Below are 26,818 nucleotides of genomic sequence, written 5' to 3'. Positions count from 1 at the left end.
TGAGACTCTCTAAGTGTTACTTTATAATTCCAACCAATAGAAAACTTTGTTTTTCAACTACTTTTTATCTATTGAATTGAAGAAAGTCATGTGTATTAAGTTTGAGATTTTAGAAATTTCCATTGGAGACCAACACAAATGTAGAGTGTCTCTATATTGACACTAGAAAAGAGAATCTTTATTTGACACTTGACAACTAGATTTTTAGAGTGTTTATTAGAGTGTCCCATTGGAGATGCTCTAAGCCTATTGGTATAAGAGCATCTCCAATGCAACACTCAAATGGAAAAACTTAGAATGCCACCTAGGATTTTTTGAGTTTTTTGTAAAAAACTCTCTCCAATGCAACACTCAATTTGGATCTCAAAATGACGTGGCATCATTTAATATTGAGATATCTCAAGAAGAAACTCAATATTTGAGATTTCTTTTGAGGATCTCAATTGGCCACTCAACATTAAAAGCAAATCTAACCATCTAGGAAATGACACCTAAGTTATTTTTAGATTTTTAGAGTGTTGCATTGGAGATGTCTTTTGAATTGAAGATCTCAACATTGACATCTAGGAAAGAGAAACTCAATTGAGTCTTGACACATTGGACAATTTAATTTTTTTTTGAGTTTTGCATTGGAGATGCTCTGAGAGAAGGAAAAAACAAGTGAAGATAAAGTTATATATCCATTTAATCACATAAAAATAAAATGAAAGTTGACTTTTGCCCCTTTACTACTAGTAGTATTCAACTTTCTAGTATCTTTCATTCATTATTTATAACAACCATCACCACAAGGACAACCCTCCTCAACTACACCCATAATCAAATTAAGTTCATCTTCTTAAATCTTAATCTCTCTCTCTCTCTCTCTCTCTCTAGATCATTTTCTCTCTCACTAAAACATAGTATCATCAATTGGGACATAAAGCTAGTAACTATACAATGGAAAAGAGGGGTTTGATTCAATTGGTGATAGTCTTGCTTGGATTATGTTATGTTTTCACTTTGGGGAAAGCAATTCCTCTATCTAGTAAGTCATTTTTTTCATCTTCTTCCCTTGATTTCTAGTTTTATACAAATGAATTGTTAATTATAAATGTCATTTAAGATTAATTTGCTCACAACTTATGTGAATTAAATCATGTGGTTTGTATAGGGAGCCTTAAGTTAGATGTTTATCATGAAGATTCATCATCAACTCTCCAAGATTGGCTGATGAAGGTAATCTCTCTCTCTCTCTCTCTCTCTCTCTCTCTCTCTCTCTCTCTCTCTCTCTCTCTCTCTCTCTCTCTCCTTTAATTCAATAAATTTTGGTGGGTGGTTTCAGCAACTGAAAACCCAAATTGACCATAAAGTCGTAACGGCCCACAAAATAAAATGAGATGGTTTTAAGTTTGGAAGTTGTATAGGCGCCTCCATAAATGTAAAAAGCGCCTCATTCGTTCACAAACTTCCTCTCTCAGTTGGCCATAGACCCATCAGTTTCCTATCTATGACATCCAAGTCAAATCGAGATATAATATTTTGTTGCTAACCAAGATTTCTCGAACCATCCACCCTAAAGCTTCAATAGTCAGTACTTGAGCTAACACCTCTAATCTAGGTCTATGGTAGTGGTACTCCCCTGCGCAGGGAGCAGGGGACTCTCACAAGACTCACAATTTTTAAACAAAAAACAACATAAATCGTTACAATCAGTAAAGAAAATAGACCATTTACTCTTAAAAATTGGAACAATTATCTCTTTCCTCTCCTCTACTTCTCTTTGGGTCTCAGTACTCCAACCTATCTTAGCCTTGAAATATTCTCACAAGACTTAGATCTGTGAATGAGAAAAGAAATGAAGTTGTTATAAATTGGAACAATTATCTTTTCCTCCATCATCATGGTTAACTAGTCATGATATTATTAATTAATGTTTGATAAATTGCAGCCTCAAATTCGACAAGAAAGTAATGAAGAAAAAGGAGATGAAGTTGTGTTGGAGGAGAAAGAAGAAGAAGAATTGTTTGTTCATGGGAGGATGATAGCAGAGAACAATGACTACCCAGGAGCAGGAGCTAACAAAAACCATGATCCTAAGCCTCCTGCGAGAAGTTAATCATTTATCGTTATCTTTAATTAGTTAATGATTATGTAGGGGATAAGGGGAATTCTGTATATGGGTCGGTTAAATATTATCGCTTTTATATTTGTCAAGAATGATATTTCACCAATTTGACCATCTTTGAGACTGTTATAGTCATATATACTACATAAGAACTAGTTAATCTTCTTACTTTATTTGGCGATTTCTTTTCTGTCAGTCCGTCAGGTAACTTTATATGGTATCTACATTTATTTAAGTCACTAACTTGTCGTAACGTTCATATTTATATTTGTCAGGGACGAGAACTAAATAGGGTCGACTTAAGCTCAATTTACTGAACTCATTTTCTACAAATTAAATGTCTTCTCATCCGATCAAAATAAGACCAAATCGAAGATGAATCCCTTTACAACGTATAATAAATTAGAATTATTTCGGGAACGGGGCAAACATAAGTATCAGGTCAAGGTGATGAGTTTGGGGCATGATAATTTTTTTCTTTTTGAGTTTTAGGACATGAACCAATTTTGACTAACTTTACCATCCAAATTTTTTAGAGTTTGGGGAACATTAAACACTTTTAAGTTTTTTAGCAAAGAAATGAGTAGAACATAAGTCAATTAACAAACATAAATAATAAATGACTCTCAACATTGAATTTTCATTTGAAAAATTTCTCGAAAACTCATCCAATCTTTCAAATCAAATAATATCGTACAAGAAAAGTAAAACATTTACATGCTTAAAAAGGAAAGACTTTGAAACACTCTGTTGAGACCCTTAATTACAAACAACAACGATACTCTATCAGACATATATACTAGCAGAATCCTGCTTACTCAAAGTATATACTTTCTCTCTCTGCCGCTCGGATATGTGTCGGGCAGAGTATCATTTTTTAATTATAGAATCTGCAGATCTGACAAGATTAGACTGAATCATTGTCTGGTGATGGATATCTTGTCTCTGTGTCATCTACTACACAAGGGTATAAATCTCCCATATGTCTACTCCTTGTGAATGCTTGATTGATAGTTTCACTAGTATCAAGAATCCACAAATCTGATTGGAGCAAAGCAACATCTCCATTCAAATACTGCATCACTTGTCTCATGGTTGGCCTAGCTAGAGGATCAGTATGTGAACAAAGTAACCCTAGCTTTAAAACCAATTCCATCTCTTCTACTACATATTCATCACTTCCCAAATTTGAATCACTTGTTTGTAATATTGTACCATTTCTCCAACAAATTAAAACCCAATCAACTAAATAAGTTAGAACTTGAGCTTCTTCTGATTCATCCATTGTGGTTAGCTCAATGGGTCTTCTTCCACAGGCAACTTCAAGCAAGAAAGCACCAAATGCAAACACATCTGTTTTCGTCGAAGCTAAACCAACTCTAGTCATTTCTGGTGCAAGATAACCCGGTGTACCGACAATTCTAGATGTAGCAGCATCGTCGGTTCCATGATTAAATAATATTGCAAGTCCAAAATCACCTAAACTTCCATTCATTTCACCATCTAATAAAACATTACCAGCTTTGATGTCTCTGTGTATAACAACTTGTTCACACCCTTCATGGAGATGAAGTAGTCCTGATCCAACATCTTTGATAATTTGAAACCTTTGACCCCAACTAAGTATTGTTGATGTTGGTGGCTGAAATATGAACTTGTCTAGGCTTCCATTAGGCATGAAATCATAAACCAAAAGTAACTCCCCTTTTCGTCTACAATAACCTAAGAGTTTAACTACGTTTCGATGTCGAAGTTTTCCAACACTAACAATTTCAGATATAAATTGTTGCATTCCTTGTGTAGAATCATGGGAGACTTTCTTGATGGCAACTTCAATTTTTGAAGTGGCGCCGGGTAGTATACCACGGTAGACCTTTCCGAATGCACCTTGCCCGATAACGTTTTTCTCGGCAAATCCCTTTGTAGCCTTGTATAGATGTTTATATGGAAATCTATGAGTCCCATAAACTAGTTCCCAATCCTCCTTAAGCTCTTCAAATTTTCTCTTCCTTTTTATGATAATGATGATGAAAACTATAACAAATGAGACAACTATAATTGGCAACCCAATTTTCAGCACCATTTTCCATATCTTTGGGGGTGGATCAATTTCAGGAAGCTCAGGAAGACTTGAGAGATTGAGCGGTTGAGCTTCTCCATTAATCTTAAAACTCCATCCTAATATATAATGAGACGTAGCTAATGTTTGCGTAGAAGCGGTAAATCCCAAATACATTGAGTCAACCATAACAGAAGAGAGATCTCGAGACAAATTCAATAGAGGAACACTCGGTTTCACCAGTACATCAATTGGAGCTAAAGTTACATTTAGTTGCTTCTGAACCCCATCGTAATCTACCCAAACTTGAATCGGCTTCTTGTTTAGAGTCAGGTTCTTAAACCGGGTACCATCAAAGTACATAGGCGATTCAGACACGACAGAATTTAGACTATTGATATCTATACCGACATGGGGACCCCGAATAGAATGTTCAATATCTCCGTTATAAATGGTATCTATCTCTACTGCAACGACATGGTTGGAGGGGTTTCCGTTGCTTGTAGTATTAAATAAGCCTAGATATTGGAATGCCATAGCACCGGGTAAATCTCTTTGAGGTGCAATAAAAAAGGCTAGACCTTGACCAAAGGTTGTAGTGTTTGAAGGCCTTATTCCAAAGACAAAATGAGTAGAGAAAGAGATAGTAGTACTTGAATTACTTGATGATGAATTTTTCTTGAATTGAAAGGGATGAAGATAGAAAGCATGACCGTAGTTGTACTGGCTATCATCTGCTAACATCAAGAGTCCATTCGGCAAAAAACTGGCTGTTCCGTTAAGAATCATATTAGTTGTATCTTTGAATCCATTATAGATGAAACCAGATTCATCTCCAGCAGCTGAAATACTCAATAATATTTCAAAGAAGAAGAAGAAGAACATCAACAGAAGCTTGATGAACATGGTTAAATTCTTCTTAGGACATAGATGATCGGCCGGCAGATGAACTTCCTCTCTGATACCTTAGACAAGTAGTCTGAAAAAATAACTAGTATCTTACTCTTTCTAATGTCTATATGTTGTTGACAATACAAATACATATTTTTCTCATAGTTTAAGGTAAATACTTAAAAAACCTTTTCATTGACAAATTCAGGAGGGGCAGAACATTGACTTTGTGGGAAGTAAATCTGAATTAATGAGTGCTACTAAGTTCATGAGAGATCGAGGCTCTAGATTAAGCAGCAGCTAGGTCAGATTACATACTATATATAAGTGTATAGACCTTGTCACTCGGATATATATATATATATATCTATATATATCTATATATATATTACATATGCATACAAGTATTCAAGACTGTGAGAATTATCGTTCAGATAATTCGAGTATTAGTCGAATGATAGAAATATATTTCACAATAGTAAAGAAGAGAGAGAGGTAGAGATTAATATTTCTCTTGTGTATTAACAACAATGAGGGTTACAGGTATTTATAGACTGATGAAATATAATTAGGGTAAATCTAGGATAAAGATTACAAGTATATGATGTTTATCTAAATATAATACGGAGTTTTCTGGAACACAGAGACCGGTGGGACCGGTCTCTCTCTTGGCCGACCGGGTTATATGGATCGGGTGGCCGATCCATATACATAACCCTAATACCAGTGGCGAGGCCAGGACTAATAGTATGTGGGGGCACATTTAATACCTATAAAAAATTAAATAACGAGATAAAATCTTATTCATTGATTTTAGTGATATCATAGATTCTCTCTCTTGTGACGGTTAAGGATAACAATGGTTATGATGGTAGTGGTCGCAAATTTTCTCACGCACGATTAGGTGTACACCCTGTTGGTAACACGTTACCGATGGTTATAACGGTAGCATCAATTTTATTGACAGATAAACACATCTTCCTATAGGTGGTCACTGATGTCCCAACTAAAATTTGAATGAGTTTTTAACTGGTTTGCTCTTTGCCTATCCGGTAAGACGTTATTTACATTAGTAGCGCATTACTGATGTGTAAACACATCCACTGGCTTCAATTGAGATTTCAGTGTGTTCTTTACCAACAGACCAGTTGCAGAGCAAGTAAGACGCTAATGATGGTTACCCCCGAACTCTAACCGGGGTAGCGACCTGATGCAAAAGTCATGACCGCAACCCAATTGTAGACTGAAAACCCTACCATTGAGAGAGAAAGAGAGATGAAACTGGATGAGACCTAATCAATGGCCGCCACCACCATCAATTAATAGAGTGAGGAAGAGGAAGTTGAAGAGAGAAGAAAGAGAATGACAAAGAGAACGGGTAGTGTTGCATATAGAAAAAGACAAAACGATAGAAATAGCTTATAATGACGGTCGGTGTTATGTCGTCGGCGAAAACGGATAAAAAACAGGTGTGTCCAACTAACAATTGATTTTTCTTTGTCAATTTATCAATTAAAAGATGATGTTTGTGTATATAGAAAATGGGATGAACCACTTTGGACTTCTATGTAATGAGATGTAGTTGGTGGGCTTACATTAAATTGCTTTGAACTCAGCAACTCTAATTAAATTCTAAAAAATTAGTTGGAGGAAAAGGGTGCCACTCTTGGATTAGTGGGGGCATGTGCCCCCACTGGCCCCTTAGTGGCATCGCCCTTGCCTAATACTCCCCCTCAAGTTGGAGCAGGAATGTCAATGATGCCCAACTTGCCAATAATGGATTTGAAAGCTTCTGCACCTAGTGGCTTCGTAAGTATGTCAGCGAGTTGTTCCGAGGAGGGAGTAAATGTTGGAGCAATCAAGTTGTTTTTAATCTTCTCACGAACCAGATGGCAGTTGATCTCTATGTGTTTGGTTCGTTCATGAAAAACTGGATTCTCGGCAATGTGAATAGCCGCACGATTGTCACAGTGGACCGACATGGGGGAAGAATGATCAATCCCTAGATCGGAGAGAAGAGATTTGAGCCATTGAAGCTCACAAGTGAGAGTGGCCATGGCCCGATATTCAGCTTCCGCGGAAGATCGAGCAATGGTGTGTTGTTTCTTGGATTTCCAAGAAAGTGGGCTGGACCCAAGCATTGTGATATAACCAGTGGTGGATCGTCTGGTTGTGGGACATCCAGCCCAGTCAGAATCACAGAAACCAGAAACCAGAAGACGGCTAGAAGAAGAGAGTAAGATTCCTTTTCCAATGGAACCTTTGAGATATCGCAAGACTCAGTGTGCATCATCCATGTGTGAGGAACGAGGATCTTGCATGAATTGACTAAGACTGTTGACTGCGAAAGTAATGTCCGGACGAGTCACAGTGAGATAAATAAGGCGGCCTATAAGGCGACGATATACTGTGGGATCCTCTAGGGGTTGACCATCTGTCGTAGATAGTTTCGATTTTTGATCCATAGGAAAAGGGGAAATTTTTGAAGCGGTGAGTCCCGAGTCTTTGAGAATGTCAACAATATACTTGCGTTGACACAAAAATATGCCTTTAGAAGATCTGGATACCTCAATACCTAAGAAGTATTGAAGACGTCCAAGGTCTTTGAGAGAGAAGGCAGAGCTAAGGAAGGATTTGAGGGAGGATATGGCTGAATTGTTATTCCCTGTGATTATGATGTCATCAACATAAACCAAGACATATATTGATGTGGAACCTCTGCGATATGTAAAGAGAGAGTAATCGGAGAGGGATTGCACGAAACCTCGTTTCAGTAGTACGGAGGAAAACTTAGAAAACCACTGACGAGAGGCCTGTTTGAGGCCATAAAGAGATTTTTTAAGGCGGCAGACACGTGTCTCCCCCTGAGGTGAAAAGCCAAGTGGTAACTTCATAAAAACTTCTTCGTTTAAATCTCCTTGGAGAAAGGCGTTGTTGACATCCAATTAGTGGGGAGACCAGCCCTTGACTGCTGCAATGGACAGAAGAACCCTGACTGTTACTAATTTTGCGACGGGGGCAAAGGTATCAGTGTAGTCAAGGCCTTCGATCTGAGTATAGCCTTTGGCAACGAGTCGTGCTTTGTAACGTTCGATTGAACCATTAGCGTTGAATTTGATTTTGTAAACCCATTTGCACCCAATGGGTTTCTTTCCAGCTGGAAGAGGAGTCAAGGTCCAAGTATTGTTTGATTCAAGGGCCTTGATTTCTGTGGACATGACCTCCCTCCAATGAGGGGAAGTCATAGCCTCTTTGAAGGAAGTAGGTTCTTCATGTGAAAGGACCGATGTGAGGAAAATCCTATGGTCTTTAGAAAAGGGTGCGACTGAGAGATAATCCGTGAGGGGATAAGGGGTATTCGACCGAGAATTAGAATATGGCAGGGAGATATTGTTACAATCGTAATCTGCCAGATGAGGTGGAGGCCGTCGATCACGTGTCAGATGCTGATTAGGAGGAGGGGTGCCCATAGAGATCGATGAGGACACTTCTGTCGAAGGAGGCGGGACGGTTTCGGGCTGCTGGTCGGTGAGATCAACACCCTGTGGAAGATCACCCGAAGAGGGGGGTGCCGATAGAGACTGGAGACGGGCCTGTGTAGGCGTGCCCGTAGAGGGGTGTGCCAGAAGTGGCCGAGAAGATCCCTGACCAAGCGTACCAGAGGGTGCCTGCAGAGGGCGAACCGAAGTGTGGTCAGGGGTTGTGGTAGGCGGACCCGAGGATGGGGGTGCCTGTATAGTAGGAGCAACAAGTCGACTAGAAGTTAGAGTCAATGAGTCAGACCTGGTTGCCGATAGAGAGGGAGTCAGCTGAAGCCGATTGTTGGGATCGTTTAGGCCCGTGTTCGGCTGAACAGTGGGTGCCTGTAAGTCAGAGACGGCGGAAGGCGGAAAGGTGAATGTCCCGTCATCCAATATGGATAAAAACGGTCGTGATGGCCGAGAAGGTTGTTGATCAAGCTTCTCGAATGAAAATCGATTTTCTTGAAAAGTAACATGACGAGATGTGTAAATCTTATGAGAATTGAGTTCATAGATTCTATAACCTTTTTGAGCGTAAGGATAACCAATGAATATGCCGGGAGAAGCGCGGGCATCCATTTTATGACGTATTTTGGTATTGTGAGCGTAACATAGACAACCAAAGACCCGAAGGTTGTCAAGAGAAGGGGGAGGGCCATGAGTATCTCATGAGGTGATTGCCCTCGAAGGACGGGTGTTGGAATTATATTGATTAAGTATACCGCTGTCAGAACACATTCTCCCCAAAATTTGAGTGGAAGATTGGCTTGAAAGCGGAGTGCCCTAGCCACATCAAGGATGTGACGGTGTTTTTGTTCTACCACCCCGTTTTGTTGAGGGGTGTAGATACAACTTCTTTGATGAACAATACCCTTATTATTAAGAAAATTTTGAATTTCATTGGAAAGAAATTCGAAGCCGTTATCGGATCGTAACGTTTGTAAAGACGGAAATAAGAGATTGTTATTATCGGAACGCATGTTTGTAATGTTAGATTGGAATTGAGTAATGGTGTAATTCACAAATTTAGAAAGAAGTTTGAAAGTTTCTGATTTGGAATGCATAAGATAAAGCCAAGTACACCGTGAAAAGTCGTCTACTAATGTGAGAAAATAGCGACAACCGGATGTTGATGGTATATTGAATGGTCCCCATATATCGGCGTGTATTAATTCAAAAATACGAGAAGATTTAGATGTACTAGAAGAAAAAGAAAGACGTGGTTGTTTAGAGAGAGGACATATATCACACGGAACTTTATTGATTAAACCATTCTTAATACATGGATATTTAGAAGAAATAAAAGACAAACGTTCTAAAGACGGGTGGCCAAGTCGCCAATGCCATAAATCAAAACTACTAGAAAGAAAAGATGAAAAAATCCTAGGTTCCGTGCGAAAGTGATAGAGACCGTCATGAAGATCACCAAGTCCAATCGTCCTTGTCGTTGTTGGGTCCTGAAAGACACAAGATGATTTGTTAAAATAAACACCAAAATCAAGAGATTTAGTGGTTTCAGAAACCGAAATAAGATTAAACTTAAAAGTCGGTATATGTAAGACATTAAGAAGATGAAAATCTTTAAAAAATGGAACGGAACCAATGTGAATAACTTGTGAACGTGAACCATCCGGTAAACGGACGTAATAATTTGATGGTGCCTTTGTATAAGACGAAAAAGATGAAAGGGAGGCGCATATATTTTTCGCGGCTCCCGAATCGATTATCCATGGAAGAATATAAGAAGACTTACCCGTGAAGTTGACCGTTGGATCGGTGCCTATATGGAGGGTGCTTGCAGCAGCTTGGTTATTCTCAAATAACCGAACCAAGTGATGGTATTGGTCTTGAGTCATCGTGGTGGCTGAAGGCACCCCCAGTTGTGTCGGGTCAGAGACCGAACCGGTCAAGACAGAGCCGGCGGGCTGGGTCTGTCGGGTACGTGGAGGATAGCCATGCAATTTGTAGCATGTATCCTTCACGTGCCCATGTTGGTGGCAATGTTCACAATAGGGCCGAGCCCGTTTCGGTCGTTGACGGTCTTGCCGGTCGGTTCTATCAAGACGTCCTCCCGACGGTTGTCCGGCGGCTAAGGCGGCGGCGTCGGTGGTGACCATATCCGAGTGGGTGAGATTTTGTTGGATCTCCTCCTGTTTAACCATACTGTGAATTTTAAGAACAGACGGGAAGGGATCCATAAGAAGTATCTGACTTCGGATAGGAGCGAAGCGATGATGGAGTCCTTGGAGAAACTCCATGGCCCGATCCTGATTAGATCGATCAATTAAAGCTTTACCGTGACCACATTGACATGGTTCGATAGCAAGAAGAGGTTGGAGCTCATCTTGGTGAGACTTAAGATTAGTGAAGTAAGTAGAGACGTCTAATCCGTCTTGTTTCATTGAAGAGATTGCACGTTTGAGTTGAAAATTTTTTGGTGCATTCGTTTGATGGAATCTATCATAAAGATTTGTCCAAATTTCAGCAGCAGATTCATCATATAAGATGGATTGACGAAGATCAGGAGAAACCGAGTTGACTAACCAACTGGATACGAGATCATTACATCTCTCCCATGCATGTAAATCAACTGGGGTTGTCGGTTTAGAGATTGAACAATCGACAAACCCAAACTTATCTTTGGCTTTTAAAGCCATCTTCATCCCTCTTGACCAGGAGGCATAGTTATCTCCGGAAAGAAGAGGTGTAATCAGTATAGTAGTAGGAGAGTCACTATGATGAATATTATAGATTGCAGAAGAATGTGGAGGAGTGTTTGGATTGTAATCCGAACAAGATAATTCGAGTATTAGTCGAATGATAGAAATATATTTCACAATAATAAAGAAGAGAGAGAGGTAGAGATTAATATTTCTCTTGTGTATTAACAACAATGAGGGTTACAGGTATTTATAGACTAATGAAATACAATTAGGGTAAATCTAGGATAAAGATTACAAGTATATGATGTTTATCTAAATATAATATGGAGTCTTCTGGAACATAGAGACCCCACCGGTCTCTCTCTTGGCCGACCGGGTTGGTCGACCGGATTATATGGATCGGGTGGCCGATCCATATACATAACCCTAATAAAGACCACATATAATATAAAATCTGACTTTGTTGCGATAGCATCAGGGCCGTGGCTGACAATTTCGGGATCCAGTGCCAAATTTCAGTCAGACTCTTTTATATAAATTCGAATTAAAAACAATTTACACGAGAAGTAATAAACATAAATTTAAAATAATTACATGTGAAATGTTATAATAAGTCATTGATAAACCAAATGAATGGTGTTGCTCCATCATTGTCCTATCCAAATAAATATTCCCTATTTTGTATTGGATTTCACAAAAATTAAGGCTTCGCTTTATTTTTTACATAATTTAAAATGAAAGTTTGTAGAGATAGATTGATATAGAAAAATTGTGAAGAAAAAAAGATTATGTAGAGATTTGGAAGTGGGAGAAGTCTAGATAGTGAGTGAGAGAGTTGGGTGTAAAAAAAAACCCTTACAAAAAAATTGTTTTTGATGAGAGTTGAACCCATGACCTTCTATGCACTAAATAGGCTAAATGGGCCCTTGTGGTTGGGGGGCCAGTGCGAGCGCCCTGCCCGCACTGGCCCATCCACGACCCTGGATAGCATGTATATATGTTTGTGGCCGAGAATTTTGGGTTGTGCCGAATTTTAAATGAGACACTTGCACGAAATTTTACTTAATCATTAACAACAAGCAGGGTTGATGGGTTTTTCTTAGAATTTTTAGGTTCCTAGTCCAAAAATCTACCCCTAAACACATATTTAGTCCCCCCTAATATTAATATAGGATTTTAAGCCAAAATAATAATTATAATTGATATTTAGTCCAAATTAGTTAAAGTATGTCTAGACTTTAAAGTTACAGTATTTTTCTGTTTAAAAGTTCTTGTTTTGTTTCATAAATTACCTGTTATTTATTGTTAAAGTTTCATACTTTATTTCATGTTTTCCATACTTTATTTCATTTTTTTATATGTGTCATACATAACACGTTATTTATCAACAATGTTTCTTACAAAACGAAAAGGACTAAAAACCTATTTTCTGGGAAGATTGGACCTTAAACTTTTTTTGAACTTTATTTTGGACTTAAAACCCATGGACCCTATGAAAAATTCGAAATGAAATGTAAAAACAGAAATTATACATCACAATGGTAAATTTTAAGAAAAAAAAAGAGACACGAAGAGAATAACAATAATAAAAAGAAAAGATCAATAGAAATTACATTTATATGATGATTTTAAACCAAAGGCATATTCAGATCTTAGTGCTAGTTTTCTTTTCTTTTATTTCTTCTCTTATTCATTTCTCAAAAATAAAAGAAAGAGAGAAACAATGTACATTCCCTTATTTGAAGTTTTCTTTGGTAAAGGTGGGTGATCTGGGGTATTGACAAAAATGAGAGGGAATATAGATCTAGGTGAATCTAATTTGACCAAATTGATTTTCCATTAGAGGCCAGGGGCGGTAATTATGAGGCCCAGAATGGGGAGGTTAAAGAGAATCAGGCCCTATACTAAATAATAATGAGGAAAAAAACCCAGTAGGTAAAAATACAATTTTAACCTCCAAAATAAAAATTTTCGTCCAAATCAACGTCAAAAACAATTTTGAACATTTCTGAACAATTCTTGGTTTGCTCTCAATAATTTTGTAAATTTCTGAACAAATCTTAGTTTGTCTCAACAATTTGTAAATTTCTAAACAAATTCGTTTTTGCTTAGACATTGTTTTGCCAAAATATTTCGCATTTTTTTCTTTTGCATTTTACATAGACAAACTGACACAAACATTTTGGCTACAACATTTTTCGATTTTTCTTGTGAAAAAATAAATGTATCTGCATTTTTTGTTTTGCTTTCGACATAAATGTTAAGACTAAAGCATTTTTTAATTGTCCTTTACAAAAATTAAAATGTTATGCATATTATCCTTTGTATTTAACAAATCCATTAACGAACAAATAGTATTTTGACTAATACATTATATATGTTGTTAAGAATATAATTATATATGTCGCCAACATTTTATAATAAGTCGAGACATTATTATAGATACTGTCAACATTTTATAACAACACAATGATATATGTTGTCAACATATAAGGGTAAAAATGAAATTATGAAAAAAATATGTTGTCTTGTTAACAACATAATTACATATGTCAAAAAACGGATTTTTTTGGAATTATTATTTTTGAGTGGGTTTTTTTCCTATTAGGGTCAAGATTTTTGGGTTTTTCACTCATTCTTTCTATTGTTATACTAGGCCCCAATTTATATATATATATATATATTTTGAAACCATTTTCATTCATAAGTGATTAAATCACTGATTTACATGGATAACTCTCGGTTCAGCGACATGAGAGTTACATAAGCAAATTCTAAAAACTTTGAATGTAAAGTACCTCATGAGGTGAGAGAAATTGGACTAGACTGTGACGAAAAAGATAGAAAAAAGATGAAAGGATCCTAAAGATCACAAAATAAAGGACCCTAAACGTCAACAAATTATCTAATAATACAAAATACTAATTTAAATCCCCGTCGCATTCGCCGGAAAACTGCCATTGTCGCTGGAAAACTGTCATTGTCGCCGGAAAACCGTCGTCGGAAAACCGCCGTCATCACCGAAAAACCGCCACCACCATAGAAAAACCGCCGTCACCATCGGAAGAGATAATTGACGCAGCAAGTCTCAACGAGTCAATTCCTTCTTCTTTGTTATTGATGAGAGCGAGTCCTTGTTCTTCCAGCCCAGATCTTCATTATTAATCATATACGAATGTGTTACTCAATTCTTTGTTACTCAATTTATATCTATTACCAAAATGTTTTTAACCGAATGTGTCAGACAAATCACATATTCAATCATAAAGTTCTCGTAACCAAATGGGTTATATAGACATTGACCCCCAGTTATTTAGCGTTATTAGGACTACACCCAAAATGAAAATATTCTGGAGTTGATCTCATTCTCGATCTTTCAGTCCAACATCTCTTTCAGTCCAACATCGACAAAGTGGGACGCGTATCAACAACCTGCATGAGTTTTGCTATGTTATATGTAACAAATCTAAAACTAAGTACTAGATTTTGTATCTAACACTTATATATCTGAGACATTTTCTAATCTCTAATCAACCTGACTTATTTGACGGTCGGATAACGGGGTAACACTTTTTTTTTTTTTTTTTTTTTTTTTTTTTTTTTTTACGTTTTTCATCGGTAGCCTGTCTAATATATCTAGCGAGACGGGTCGATCCCGTCTTTGACTTTGGGTAGCCTATTTTCCTAATATTTCTGACTTATTTAAATCGGGTCCTCAGACTAACTTTGAGTTCATAGACCAGTCACTTTCTGTAGATTATGTAATTTGAGATCTATGATTCTTATGTTTTCAGATTAGGATGAATTTTCCATCATAAACTTATCTCTGAAAACCTATCAAAATAAGAGGAATACGAAACTGCACGCGAATTACCTGATTGGTATTGACGAATAACCAAGAATGAGAGTCAACCTTAAACATGTTTTTTTGTTTTAGGTGCAACCCGAATATCAGTAAATAGTTGGGAGTCAATGTCTAAATAATCTAAATATTTTATGAAGGGTATTTTTCTCATAAGTCACGCATGTGGTTGCCACGTGAACCACTTAACTGATATTTAACGAAAAAAAAACGAGAATGGGGTCAACGCCATACACTTTATCATTTTAGGAGTGTAGTGACTGTAGTCCTAATATCTCTAACTTATTGAGGTCAATGTCTAAATAACCCTAACCTAATTAACCAAGAGGATGGAAACCTACTCCTTTAGACCTTTAGTGATTCCTTGAGCTTGGAGTTTTTTTTGTTGCATTCAAGATTTCAAATTAGGGGTGTACTCCTAATATCGCAAACTAATTGTGATGGAGACCATCTTCCTATTGGGCCTCACGGCCATGGTGATAGTGGGCCTCACGGTCAAGAAGCTACATTAGCGTAGTTTCTATAATTAAGTATTTAGGGTTTCCATAATTATGAGTCTTAGCAATCAAGGAAAGTATTATTAGTAGTTATCTTATTTCCTTATTTGAGTCTATCTAGGAAAGTACAATCTCTATATAAGAGAAGTCTAGTCTGTCTTTGTTAACCAGATCAGAGAATATTATCAATCGAGTTTATTATTAATCAAGTTTATCGTTTTGTTCTTTACTTTATCAGTTTATTTTACATATTTTATCAGTTTATTTACGTATTTTATCATTGTTATAATGGTGGATTCCATTACTTTTACGCTTCCGCAACAATCTACATCAGCTGGTATTCAGAGCTTTAAAAATCTGGGAACAAAAGATGAAATTTTTTTCATGGATACATCTCTCCTTGAGTTTTGGAAATTTTTTCCACGTTTAGATTGGGATCCCTTTCGAGATTCAAAACAATTTTATGTTGATCGAAAATATCCAGAAAAAATTAATACCGTTTCTAAAATTCCTCTATTCGACGGTCAATATCATATAAATTTTTGGATTCAACATATGGAAGATTGGTTCATAAACCAAGATATCCACGACGAAGATAAGGTTTTTCTCATCGAACAACATATGTCCGAAAGAATCTATGAACAATTCAATGCAATGCAATGGGGACTCATTAATCAAGGGAAAAAATTCGTAGACGATTGGACTACATTGAAAAGCATCTTCAGGTATGTTTTTCTTCCTTTAGATGAATATTTTTCATCTGTGGAGACAAAGATTGAACCAAGTAGACAGTTCTCCAATGTTACTTCGGTCACCGTGTTCGATAGTATTGAAGAAGAAGTTCTTGACAAAAAGAACAAAATTTTCTCAATAACTGAGGAAAAAGAAGAACAAAGTGAATTATCCGAAATTCTTTCGACTACCATGGTCGATACTGTTGAAGGAGATTTTCTTGATAAAATAAATCCTAGTTTTTCAATAATGGAGGAAGAAAATTTCGATGAGACAGATCAAGAAGAAGAAATTCAACTGACTAACACAAGCTCGAATAAGTTGTTTGATCCATATATGATTTCGGGAGACGAATTAGTTGTGTCGAATCATAAAATAATTTCTCCTCTATTGATTTCTTCATGGCTTTCAACTTCAAAGAATCATACAAACGAATCTTCATGGCCATCCATTGTTTTTCCAAGAACAAGACAGGTTGTATATGTGACCTCTTTCGTCAAACTAAAAGACGACGGGCGATGTCGCAATTTACTAGACGTATCTATGTTGGTATTGCTTTTGCGAGTATCTTGGCAATATATGTTTCACATTATAATTGGTGATATTGTCAATATTTTTCTTCTTCGGATTTTCGTCAATTTTCGTGAAAAGTGGGAACTAAGGATTGCCTTCAAATTCGTCGCCGAAGTTACCTTCAACATCGCTGATATATATCCTCATTACTTGGACGATCCGCTTTATGACAACACCAACTTGGGGGCAAGTTGTTCTGCAGCGGGGGAGTATGATGGAGACCATCTTCCTATTGGGCCTCACGGCCATGGTGATAGTGGGCCTCACGGTCAAGAAGCTACATTAACGTAGTTTCTATAATTAAGTATTTAGGGTTTCCATAATTATGAATCTTAGCAATCAAGGAAAGTATTATTAGTAGTTATCTTATTTCCTTATTTGAGTCTATCTAGGAAAGTACAATCTCTATATAAGAGAAGTCTAGTCTGTCTTTGTTAACCAGATCAGAGAATATTATCAATCGAGTTTATTATTAATCAGGTTTATCGTTTTGTTCTTTACTTTATCAGTTTATTTTACATATTTTATCAGTTTATTTACGTATTTTATCATTGTTATAATGGTGGATTCCATTACTTTTACGCTTCCGCAACAATCTACATCAAATTGGGGGGTCAATGTCTAAATAACCCTAACCTAATTAACCTTGGAGTTTTTTGTTGCATTCAAAATTTCAATATGTAAGAAAAGTTTTGAGTTGTTTCATTTTCAATGAGGGAAATTGAACTTCTAAATTGCTATATAAATGTGAAATGGTTTCATTTTCTTACTCGTTTAAGGGTTAATACTAAAGAATTAATGGAATAAGCTCTATCAATAGAACAACTTCCATTGTGTATTAGGAAAACTTATGAAGATATGAATAACATTCTTCACCAAGCTTTATTCATGCACGAAACAACCCACAATCCATGTTTCGTTCTTGTTTTCTAACTTCCTTCTTGCATGTCATAACTATGTGAAGTCGACTTGGATCAATTTGAAGCTGCAAAGCAGAAAGAACAATGAACTCGAATTTTCTAATAAAAAGGAGAGGACACTGAATATGTAAAAACATTTAAAAGCTTTAGAGTCAACCTAGATTAGTAGCTAATCAATCATTTGAATAATTTCTCTTAAGATGAAAACTCATCCAATCTTTCAAATCAAATATATTACAAGAAAAGTAAAACATGTACATGCTTAAAAAGGGTTCGACTTTGAAACACTCTTGGGACCCTTAATTACAAACAACAATGATACTCTATCAGACATATAATTTAGCAGAATCTTACTTACTCAAAGTATATACTTTTTCCCTCTTCCGTCGGGATATGTGTCGGGCAAAGTATCATTTTTTAATTACATTTAATTACATAATGTACACATCTGACAAGATTAGACTGAATCATTGTCTGGTGATTGATATCTTGTCTCTGTGTCATCTACTAAACAAGGGTATAAATCTCCCATATGTTGGCTCCTTGTGAATGCTTGATTGATAGTTTCACTAGTATCAAGAATCCACAAATCTGATGAGAGCAAAGCAACATCTCCATTCAAATACTGCATCACTTGTCTCATGGTTGGTCTAGCTAAAGGATCAGTATGTGAACAGAGTAACCCTAGCTTTAAAACCAACTCCATCTCTTCTACTACATATTCATCACTTCCCAAATTTGAATCACTTGTCTGTAATATTGTACCATTTCTCCAACAAGTTAAAACCCAATCAACTAAATAAGTTAGAACTTGAGCTTCTTCTGATTCATCCATTGTGATTAGCTCAATGGGTCTTCTTCCACAGGCAACTTCAAGCAAGAAAGCACCAAATGCGAACACATCTGTTTTCGTCGAAGCTGAACCAACTCTAGTCATTTCTGGTGCAAGATAACCCGGTGTACCGACAATTCTAGATGTAGCAGCGTCGTCCGTTCCATGATTAAATAATATTGCAAGTCCAAAATCACCTAAACTTCCATTCATTTCACCATCTAATAAAACATTACCAGCTTTGATATCTCTGTGTATAACAACTTGTTCACATCCTTCATGGAGATGAAGTAGTCCTGATCCAACATCTTTGATAATTTTAAATCTTTGACTCCAACTAAGTATCAATGATGTTAATGGCTGAAATATGAATTTGTCTAGACTTCCATTAGGCATGAAATCGTAGACCAAAAGTAACTCTCCTTTTCGTCTACAATAACCTAAGAGTTTAACTACGTTTCGATGTCGAAGTTTTCCAACACTAACTATTTCAGATATAAATTGTTGCATTCCTTGTGTAGAATCATGGGAGACTTTCTTGATGGCAACTTCAGTTTTCGAAGTGGCGCCTGGTAGTATACCATGGTAGACCTTTCCAAAGGCCCCTTGCCCAATAACGTTTTTCTCGGCAAATCCCTTTGTAGCCTTGTATAGATGTTTATATGAAAATCTATGAGTCCCATATACTAGTTCCCAATCCTCCTTAAGCTCTTCAAACTTTCTCTTCCTTTTTATGATAAAGATGATGAAAACTATAACAAATGAGACAATTATTGGCAGCCCAATTTTCAGGACCAAATCCCTTTTGTTTGGGGATGAAGGTGGGGGTGGCGGTATTGGTGGATTAGTTTCAGGAAGCTCAGGAAGACTTGAGAGATTGAGTGGTTGAGCTTCTCCATTAATCTTAAAACTCCATCCTAATATATAATGAACCGTTGGTAATGTTCGTGTAGAAGCGGAAAATCCCAAATACATGGAGTCAACCATAATAGGAGAAAGATCTTGAGACCAAGTTAATAGAGCAACGGCCGGTTTCACCAATACATCAATTGGAGCTAAAGTTACATTTAGCTGCTTCTGAGCCCCATCATAATCTACCCATACTTGAACCGGTTTCTTGTTTAGAGTTAGGTTCTTAAACCCGGTACCATCGAAGTACATAGGCCTTTGAGACACGACAGAATTTAGACTATTGATATCAATACCGACATGAGGACCCAGTATAGAATCATATTCTTGGTCATACATGGTATCTATCTCTACTGCAACGACGTGGTTGGAGGGGCTTCCGTTGCTTGTAGTATTAAATAAACCTAGATATTGGAATGCCATAGCACTGGGTAAATCTCTCTGAGGTGCAATAAAAAAGGCTAGCCCTTGACTAAAGAGTGTAACATTTGAAGGCCTTATTCCAAAGACAAAATGAGTAGAGAAAGAGATAGTAGTACTTGAATTATTTGATGATGAATTTTTCTTGAATTGAAAAGGATGAAGATAGAAAGCATGACCATACTTATAATGGCTAGCATCTGCTAACATCAAAAGACCATTCGGCATGAAACTGGCTGTTCCATTAAGAATCAAATTAGTTGTATCTTTGAATCCATTATAGATGAAACCGGAATCATCTCCAGGAGCTGAAATAGTACTCGAGAATATTTGAAAGACGAAGAAGAACACCAATATAAGCTTGATGAACATGATTAAATTCTTCCTAGGACATAGATTGATCGACCGGCAGATGAACTTCCTCTCTGATACCTTAGACAAGTAGTCTGAAAAACCAGTATCTTTGTATTTCTAATGTCTATGTTGTTGACAATACATTATTTTCCTATAGTTTAAGGTAACTACTTAAAAAACCTTTTCATTGACAAATTCAGGAGGGACAGAACATTGACTTTGTGAGAAGTAAATCTGAATTAATGAGTGCTACTAAGTTCACGAGAGATCGAGGCTCTAGATTAAGCAGCAGCTAGGTCAGATTACATACTATATATAAGTGTATAGACCTTGTCACTCGGATATATATAAATATTACATATGCATACAAGTATTCAAGTGACAAGGTCGTTTCATTTACCACATATAATATATAATCTGACTTTGTTGCGATAGGATGTATAAATGTTTGTGGCCCAGAATTTCGGCTGGTGCAAAATTTTAAATGAGACACTTGCATGAAAATTTCCTTAATTATTTAAGGGCCCATTATTTAACAACAAGCAGGGTTTTAATAAGAAAAATTCAAAATGAAATGTACAAACATGACAATTATACATCACAATGGTAAATTTTAAGAAAAAAGATCAATAGAAATTACAAGTATATAATGATATTGAAACAAATGCATAGTGTTTCAACCATAATAGGAGAAAGATTTTTTTTATTTCTTCTCTTATTCATTTCTCAAAACTAGAAGAAAGAGAGAGAGAGAAGATGTACATTCTTTTTATTTATTTATTTTTGAAAATTTAAGTTTTCTTTGGTAAAGGTGGGTGATTTGGGGTATTAAGAAAATGACAGGAACCTTTCAACAAAAAAAAAATTGCAGGAAACAAAGACTTAGGTCAATCTAATTTGACTAAATTGATTTTATTGGATCAGAGGCTAACCTAGTTTAAGACCCAAAAAATGTAACATGTTTATCTTTTACCCCATCTTCAACTTCTTCACTTCATCATCACTGCTACTACCTTCAACCACACCATATATGTCTGCCTCTCCATCTTCTTTTTATGATCTAGGAGGTCCTCAAAGAATAAAATTAGTTCTGACATTCTGCACAAGAAAAGATTAGACAAAAGACCAAATCTTTCACCACGAAGAACAACATGAATGGTTTGCTTATTGGCGTAAACCACTAGTTTTCTTCGTGAAAAAGACACATTATTTGGTCTTATATATACTGCACTTCAATTTACACCCACTACCAAAAATGTGTTTGACCGAATGTGCCGACAGGTTACATATTCTATCGCAAAGTATTAACCAAGAGGTGGTTATAATCTCTTACGTTGTCATACCACCTGTGAAGTTTGACTCGAAAGAGGATCTTGATCTACATTTCTCTCTTTAATCATAAAGCAACGCCCTCTTCCCTAACATCATCTCCATAAGCACTCAAAGTCAAAATGTTCCTACAGAAATTCATCAATGGCTTACTATTCATCTACTTCTTATTCATCACCATTGTAGCTCCACTCTTTGACGGACAAACCATTTTACCACTTACCTTCTTCTCCAAATTGCTCCTTGATCTCAAATCTGATTACGCCCATGGAAACAACGATTATTTAGTACTTGAGAAACCCCATTTCTTCGTTGGACTCGTTTGGGTACAATTCCTCGTCCAATGGCCTTTATGCATCGCCAATCTCCACGGTATTCTCAATAACAAATCTTGGGTCAAAACTACCTGTTTGATCTATGGCGTCTCTACTGCTACTGGCATGGTATGTTATTAAACTTCTACCTAATTTTAGTTCAATTTTTCTTCATGTTTCCCTGCTTATACCTTCAATTCAGGTCCTACCCAAAAGACCCACTAATCCTTTTTTTAGATCTTTGACCATCAAACTTATATGGACTATTGTTTGATGATATTGTTAATTCAGGTCGCAATTCTATCAGAAATAATCAAATCTCCAAAAGGTTCAACTAAGCTTGTTAGTATTTATGCACCTTTCATGGGTTTTGCTCTAATTGCAATTATGAATGGACTTATTCCACATTCATCAGTTAGTAATACCACAAGACCCCAAATGGATAGGAAGAAAAGAGCTTGATTACTTGATGAGTTGACCTACCATAATTTCTATTTGATCTTGCTTTACTTTTTGTGAAATTGCCATTTTGTATGCTAATTTCTTCATTGAGGTAGTTAGTTAATTGATGTCTCGATTTAGAAATCCATGAATCATGATTCCTTGAGTTTGGAGTTTTTTGTTGCATTCAAAATTTCAATATGTATGAAAAGTTTTGAGTTGTTTCATTTTCAATGAGGGAAATTGAACTTCTAAATTGCTGTATAAATGCGAAATACTGAAATGATTTCATTTTCTTACTCTTTTAAGGGTTAATACTAAAGAATTTAATGGAATAAGCTTTATCAATAGAACAACTTCCATTGTGTAATAGGACAACTCTATGAAGATATGAATAACATTCTTCACCAAGCTTGATTCAGGCACGAAACACCCACAATCCATGTTTCGATTTTGTTTTCTAACTTCCTTCTTGCATGTCATAACCATGTGAATAAGTGAATTCGACTTCGATAAATTTGAAGCTGCAAAAGCTGAAAGAACAATGAACTTGAATTTTCTAATAAAAAGGAGAGGACACTGAATATGTAAGAACTTTTAAAAGCTTTAGAGTCAACCTAGGTTAGTAGCTAATCAATCATGAAGAAGAGCAAAAAAGTGATAGGTCTGAAGAGAAAACGCCTTATTCCCAGCGACAATATATGTGAAAGTCTACCTCTTTAAAGAGAACAATAACTTATAAGTTGAGTTTTGCATACGGGAGAGTGTTCGATTGAGAAACAACTCTTAAAACATACAAGACACTCGAAATTTCTAAGATTGAGTGTTGCATTGGAGATGCTCTAAGTTTTGACGTGGAATCTCTTCGTATAGTTCATCTTGCAATTAATTGATGATCATATCGTACTTTTCCTTGTTCCCATGACGTGTGACTTTTCCCTATATCTTAGAAGTAATCTCATCTTGTTAAACCAAACTAAAGAAACCAAGGAGTACAAAATCATGTAGCAAAAGAATTATCCTTTCCTTTTAAAGCACCTCTGGTAAAGATATTTAAAGGTTGCAATTAAACGATTAAATCATTCTAATCCAACCAATGTTATTATGAAAATAAAGTTCTATATAGTCAATAAGCAAATAACAGAGATAATAATAGTTAAGAAACACTTGAGCAAATTCATTCGTAAAATGATACCCTCCCTTCCAAGTTGTCCTCGTTTATTGTCTTCATAAAATGATATATGTTGGAATTGGAGCCAAATTTGGATCGATTTGGATAGTCAAACTCAGAAATGGAGCACCCCATTGCGTTCCTTGAACTCTTACTAGGGTTATTTCTTTTCTTACCCCTTAATTTGTTACCAATTTTTTTTTTGACTCTCTATTTTTCATTTATTTGAAAATGACCCATTTTTTCTTGAGATCGTAATTCAAACTACCCTCCCTCTAAACGTAATTCTCATCTATTCTTACTATCTTCTCCAACAAATACTTCCAGTGACCTAAATGATTTTTTTACTCCTCCATCTTTCTTCTCTCTAACCTCCTCTCTCTAGCAACAACACATCACTGACTCTATCAAGAACCAACATCAACTATTTGTTGTTGCTAGTGGTTCATTAGCAGCAGATCTCCCACTTCTAAAACGACGAGGAAGATAGAATGAACGTATGAGAATTAATTTTAGAAGAAGAGTTATAATGGAAATAGAAAAAATAAAGTGTTAAATATGAGGGGTCATTGATGAATAAATGAAAAATAGGGGGCCAACAAGGAATCACTTGTGTTGTCATCCCACTTGTAGTAATGTAAAGTTTGACTCGAAAAGAAGATCTTGATCTCCATTTCTCCCTTCGATCAATCGTAAAGCAACACTCTCTTCCCCAACATCATCGAAAGTAGAGAGAGAAAGTGAAAATGTTCCTACAGAAGTTCATCAATGGCTTACTATTCATCTACTTCTTATTCATCACTATTGTAGCTCCACTCTTTGACGGACAAACCACTTTTCCACTTACCCTCTACCCCAAATTCCTCATTGATCTCAAATCTGATTACGCCCATGAAAACAACGATTATTTAGTACTTGAGAAACCCCATTTCTTCGTTGGACTCGTTTGGGTTGAATTCCTCGTCCAATGGCCTTTATGCATCGCCAATCTCTACGGCATTCTCAAAAGCAAATCTTGGGTCAAAACTTCTTGCTTGATCTATGGCGTCTCTACTGCTACTGGCATGGTATGTTATTATACTTCCCTCTAATCTTAAACCCCCAACTTTTATTTGATTTAGAAATCTGAAATTCAATTGTTCTTCATGACTCTCCTCTTCTACCTTCAAATTAGGTCCTAGTAATTTGTTTTTAGATCTTTGACCATCAAACTTATATGGGTTATTGTTTGATGATATTGTTATTTCAGGTAGCAATTCTATTAGAAATAATCAAATCTCCAAAGGGTTCAACTAAGCTTGTGAGTATTTATGCACCTTTCATGGGTTTTGCTCTAATTGCAATTGTGAATGGACTTATTCCACATTCATCAGTTACTAATACCACAAGACCTCAAATTGGTAGGAAGAAAAGAGCTTGATTACTTGATGATCCATAATTTCTTTTATTTGATCTTGTTTAACTCTTCTAAATCTACCATTTTTATGCTAATTTCTTTATTGAGGGTAATGCATGAATCATGATTCCTTGAGTTTGGAGTTTGTTGTAGCATTCAAAACTTTAATATGTAAGGTTAATTGAATTTTAATGAGGGAAATTGAACCTTAAATTGCCTTTATAAATAAGAACTTGGTTCATCTTCTTGCTTAATTTTGTGCCTATGGCTAAATTTCTAAAATAGTTCAAACACGTGTTTCGTACATACACGAAATCACACGTGTTTTTCGCACACTCACAAAAAGTCCACACACGCGTTTCTCATAAGCACAAAATTTATGCCTAAAGAGAGGTTGGGATTGGAGGTGAATTTTTGAGGTTGAGCTGAGGTTGAAAATTTTGGGTGAAAAAGTGGTTTTTTCGACCTAAAACAGACTGGAGTTGGAGTTGCTCTTAGAAAACAAACAAGTTCCATCGCGTATTAGGAAATTTTATTAAGATATGAATAACATTCTTATCAAGCTTGATTTATGCACAAGATGCCCACATTCTCCATTTTTTTTTCTTGTTTTCTATCTTCTTTCTGGCACGTCATCACTATGTGATATCAATTTCGATAAATTTGAAGCTGCAAAATGGAAAGAACACCGATAATCTTGATTCATTGAGTCATTACCAGACATAGAGCTCTTATACTCTAATTTCTTAAGAGGAATACTTGACGAAACAATTCTTCTTCGTGAAATGCCATACTGTACCAAACTTAGTTCCTCCAAATAAGAACAGTTCTCTATTATGCTTTGACTAATTCCAATTGATGATAAAGAAAGATTAGTAATCCTGGTGATATTTTGAAAGTTGATTGATGCAGGGGCACCCGGCGTGGAGGCTTTTTCCATGACTAAACCGGGCCATGGGCCATCCGGCCATGGAGAGTAGTTTTAGGAAGTCCCAATTTTAGTATGATTATTAGAGAATTTAGGTTTAGGAAATTATGTTATTTTAGTATTTCCAATAATTGGAAAGGTCCAGATTTGAGTCTAGTTATTTAGGAAGTTGCAGTATTTTATTTATTTAGGAAAGTCTAATTCAAGTCTATCTAGGAAAGTCCAGAATCCTATAAAAGGATATCTAGTTTGTCCATTATTCCGATGTTGAAGAGAAAACCCAATCAAGTTTAATCGAGTTTACAGTTATTTAGAGTTATTTTATCGTTATTTTATCGTTCTTCGTATTAGTTTATTTTATTCTTAAATTCCGCTGCGTTCTACATCATGTGGTATTCAGAGCCACCAAAGTTTTTGGCTAATGATTCTGGAATTTTTTTTCCAGACCAGTTACATCAGTATCAATCGTATTATATTCGTCAAGATGATTATATTCAATCAAATTATACTCATCAAGAGATAACGAATCAATGCTCATGTTCTTCATGTTTATATGCGAATAACGACTCGTACAATTATCATTGGAATCCGGGAGAAATCGAACGAGAAACCCCTCCACAACCGTATTCATCATCACCGTCACCACCCCCACCATTGTCTTATACAGCTTCACATCCATATTCTTCTTCTACCCCACCTCCCTACTCTTATTATTCACAACCGTTTTCACCACCTCTACCTTCATACACTTATTATTCACCACAATCACCACCACCACCGCAACCTTCGTACTCTTATTTTACACCGGCACCGTATTCACCACCTCTTATACAACCGTATTCACCTCCACCACCAACACAATCATCTTCTCTTTCCTATTCACCACCACAACAACCACA

At 36.2% G+C, this 26,818-nt stretch overlaps 3 protein-coding genes and 2 pseudogenes across 5 annotated transcripts; 3 read left to right on the top strand and 2 right to left on the bottom strand.

The window, feature by feature from the left end:
• Positions 1–754: 754 nt before the first annotated feature.
• On the top strand, positions 755–2,280 carry LOC147545436 (uncharacterized). Its single transcript, XM_086638257.1, has 3 exons — positions 755–1,027; positions 1,154–1,218; positions 1,931–2,280. The coding sequence occupies exons 1-3, from the start codon at positions 940–942 to the stop codon at positions 2,096–2,098; spliced, it is 321 nt and encodes a 106-aa protein (XP_086494383.1). The 5' UTR covers positions 755–939; the 3' UTR covers positions 2,099–2,280.
• A 447-nt stretch (positions 2,281–2,727) lies between these two features.
• On the bottom strand, positions 2,728–5,333 carry LOC147545435 (L-type lectin-domain containing receptor kinase IV.1 pseudogene; annotated as a pseudogene). Its single transcript, XR_015223635.1, has 2 exons — positions 5,170–5,333; positions 2,728–5,124 (listed from the first exon to the last, which is right to left on the bottom strand). The product of XR_015223635.1 is annotated as an L-type lectin-domain containing receptor kinase IV.1 pseudogene (transcript).
• A 12,702-nt stretch (positions 5,334–18,035) lies between these two features.
• LOC147545434 (L-type lectin-domain containing receptor kinase IV.1 pseudogene) lies at positions 18,036–20,358 on the bottom strand (annotated as a pseudogene). Its single transcript, XR_015223868.1, has one exon. The product of XR_015223868.1 is annotated as an L-type lectin-domain containing receptor kinase IV.1 pseudogene (transcript).
• Positions 20,359–21,603: 1,245 nt separating this feature from the next.
• Positions 21,604–22,445, top strand: LOC147545433 (uncharacterized). The gene is made up of 2 exons (XM_086637706.1): positions 21,604–22,112; positions 22,275–22,445. Exons 1-2 carry the CDS (start codon positions 21,792–21,794, stop codon positions 22,443–22,445), a joined length of 492 nt encoding a protein of 163 aa, XP_086493832.1. The 5' UTR covers positions 21,604–21,791.
• A 1,817-nt stretch (positions 22,446–24,262) lies between these two features.
• LOC147545432 (uncharacterized) lies at positions 24,263–25,204 on the top strand. Its single transcript, XM_086637705.1, has 2 exons — positions 24,263–24,662; positions 24,845–25,204. The coding sequence occupies exons 1-2, from the start codon at positions 24,342–24,344 to the stop codon at positions 25,013–25,015; spliced, it is 492 nt and encodes a 163-aa protein (XP_086493831.1). The 5' UTR covers positions 24,263–24,341; the 3' UTR covers positions 25,016–25,204.
• The last annotated feature ends 1,614 nt before the right edge of the window (positions 25,205–26,818 follow it).

Source organism: Eschscholzia californica, unplaced genomic scaffold, assembly GCF_041429995.1.
Source record: "Eschscholzia californica isolate CP2 unplaced genomic scaffold, dmEscCali1.0.p SCAF_4, whole genome shotgun sequence".
Classification (NCBI taxonomy): domain Eukaryota; kingdom Viridiplantae; phylum Streptophyta; class Magnoliopsida; order Ranunculales; family Papaveraceae; genus Eschscholzia; species Eschscholzia californica.
This window is presented reverse-complemented; position numbering and strand designations above follow the sequence as displayed.

What these genes read in the sequence shown, in the direction of transcription:
- LOC147545436 (XM_086638257.1), top strand. Translation starts at nt 940, where the DNA reads ATGGAAAAGAGGGGTTTGATTCAATTGGTGATAGTCTTGCTTGGATTA. An exon ending in GAAAGCAATTCCTCTATCTA is followed by an intron (nt 1,028 to 1,153) that starts GTAAGTCATTTT and finishes TGGTTTGTATAG; the next exon opens with GGAGCCTTAAGTTAGATGTT. An exon ending in TCCAAGATTGGCTGATGAAG is followed by an intron (nt 1,219 to 1,930) that starts GTAATCTCTCTC and finishes GATAAATTGCAG; the next exon opens with CCTCAAATTCGACAAGAAAG.
- LOC147545433 (XM_086637706.1), top strand. Translation starts at nt 21,792, where the DNA reads ATGTTCCTACAGAAATTCATCAATGGCTTACTATTCATCTACTTCTTA. An exon ending in TCTCTACTGCTACTGGCATG is followed by an intron (nt 22,113 to 22,274) that starts GTATGTTATTAA and finishes TTGTTAATTCAG; the next exon opens with GTCGCAATTCTATCAGAAAT.
- LOC147545432 (XM_086637705.1), top strand. Translation starts at nt 24,342, where the DNA reads ATGTTCCTACAGAAGTTCATCAATGGCTTACTATTCATCTACTTCTTA. An exon ending in TCTCTACTGCTACTGGCATG is followed by an intron (nt 24,663 to 24,844) that starts GTATGTTATTAT and finishes TTGTTATTTCAG; the next exon opens with GTAGCAATTCTATTAGAAAT.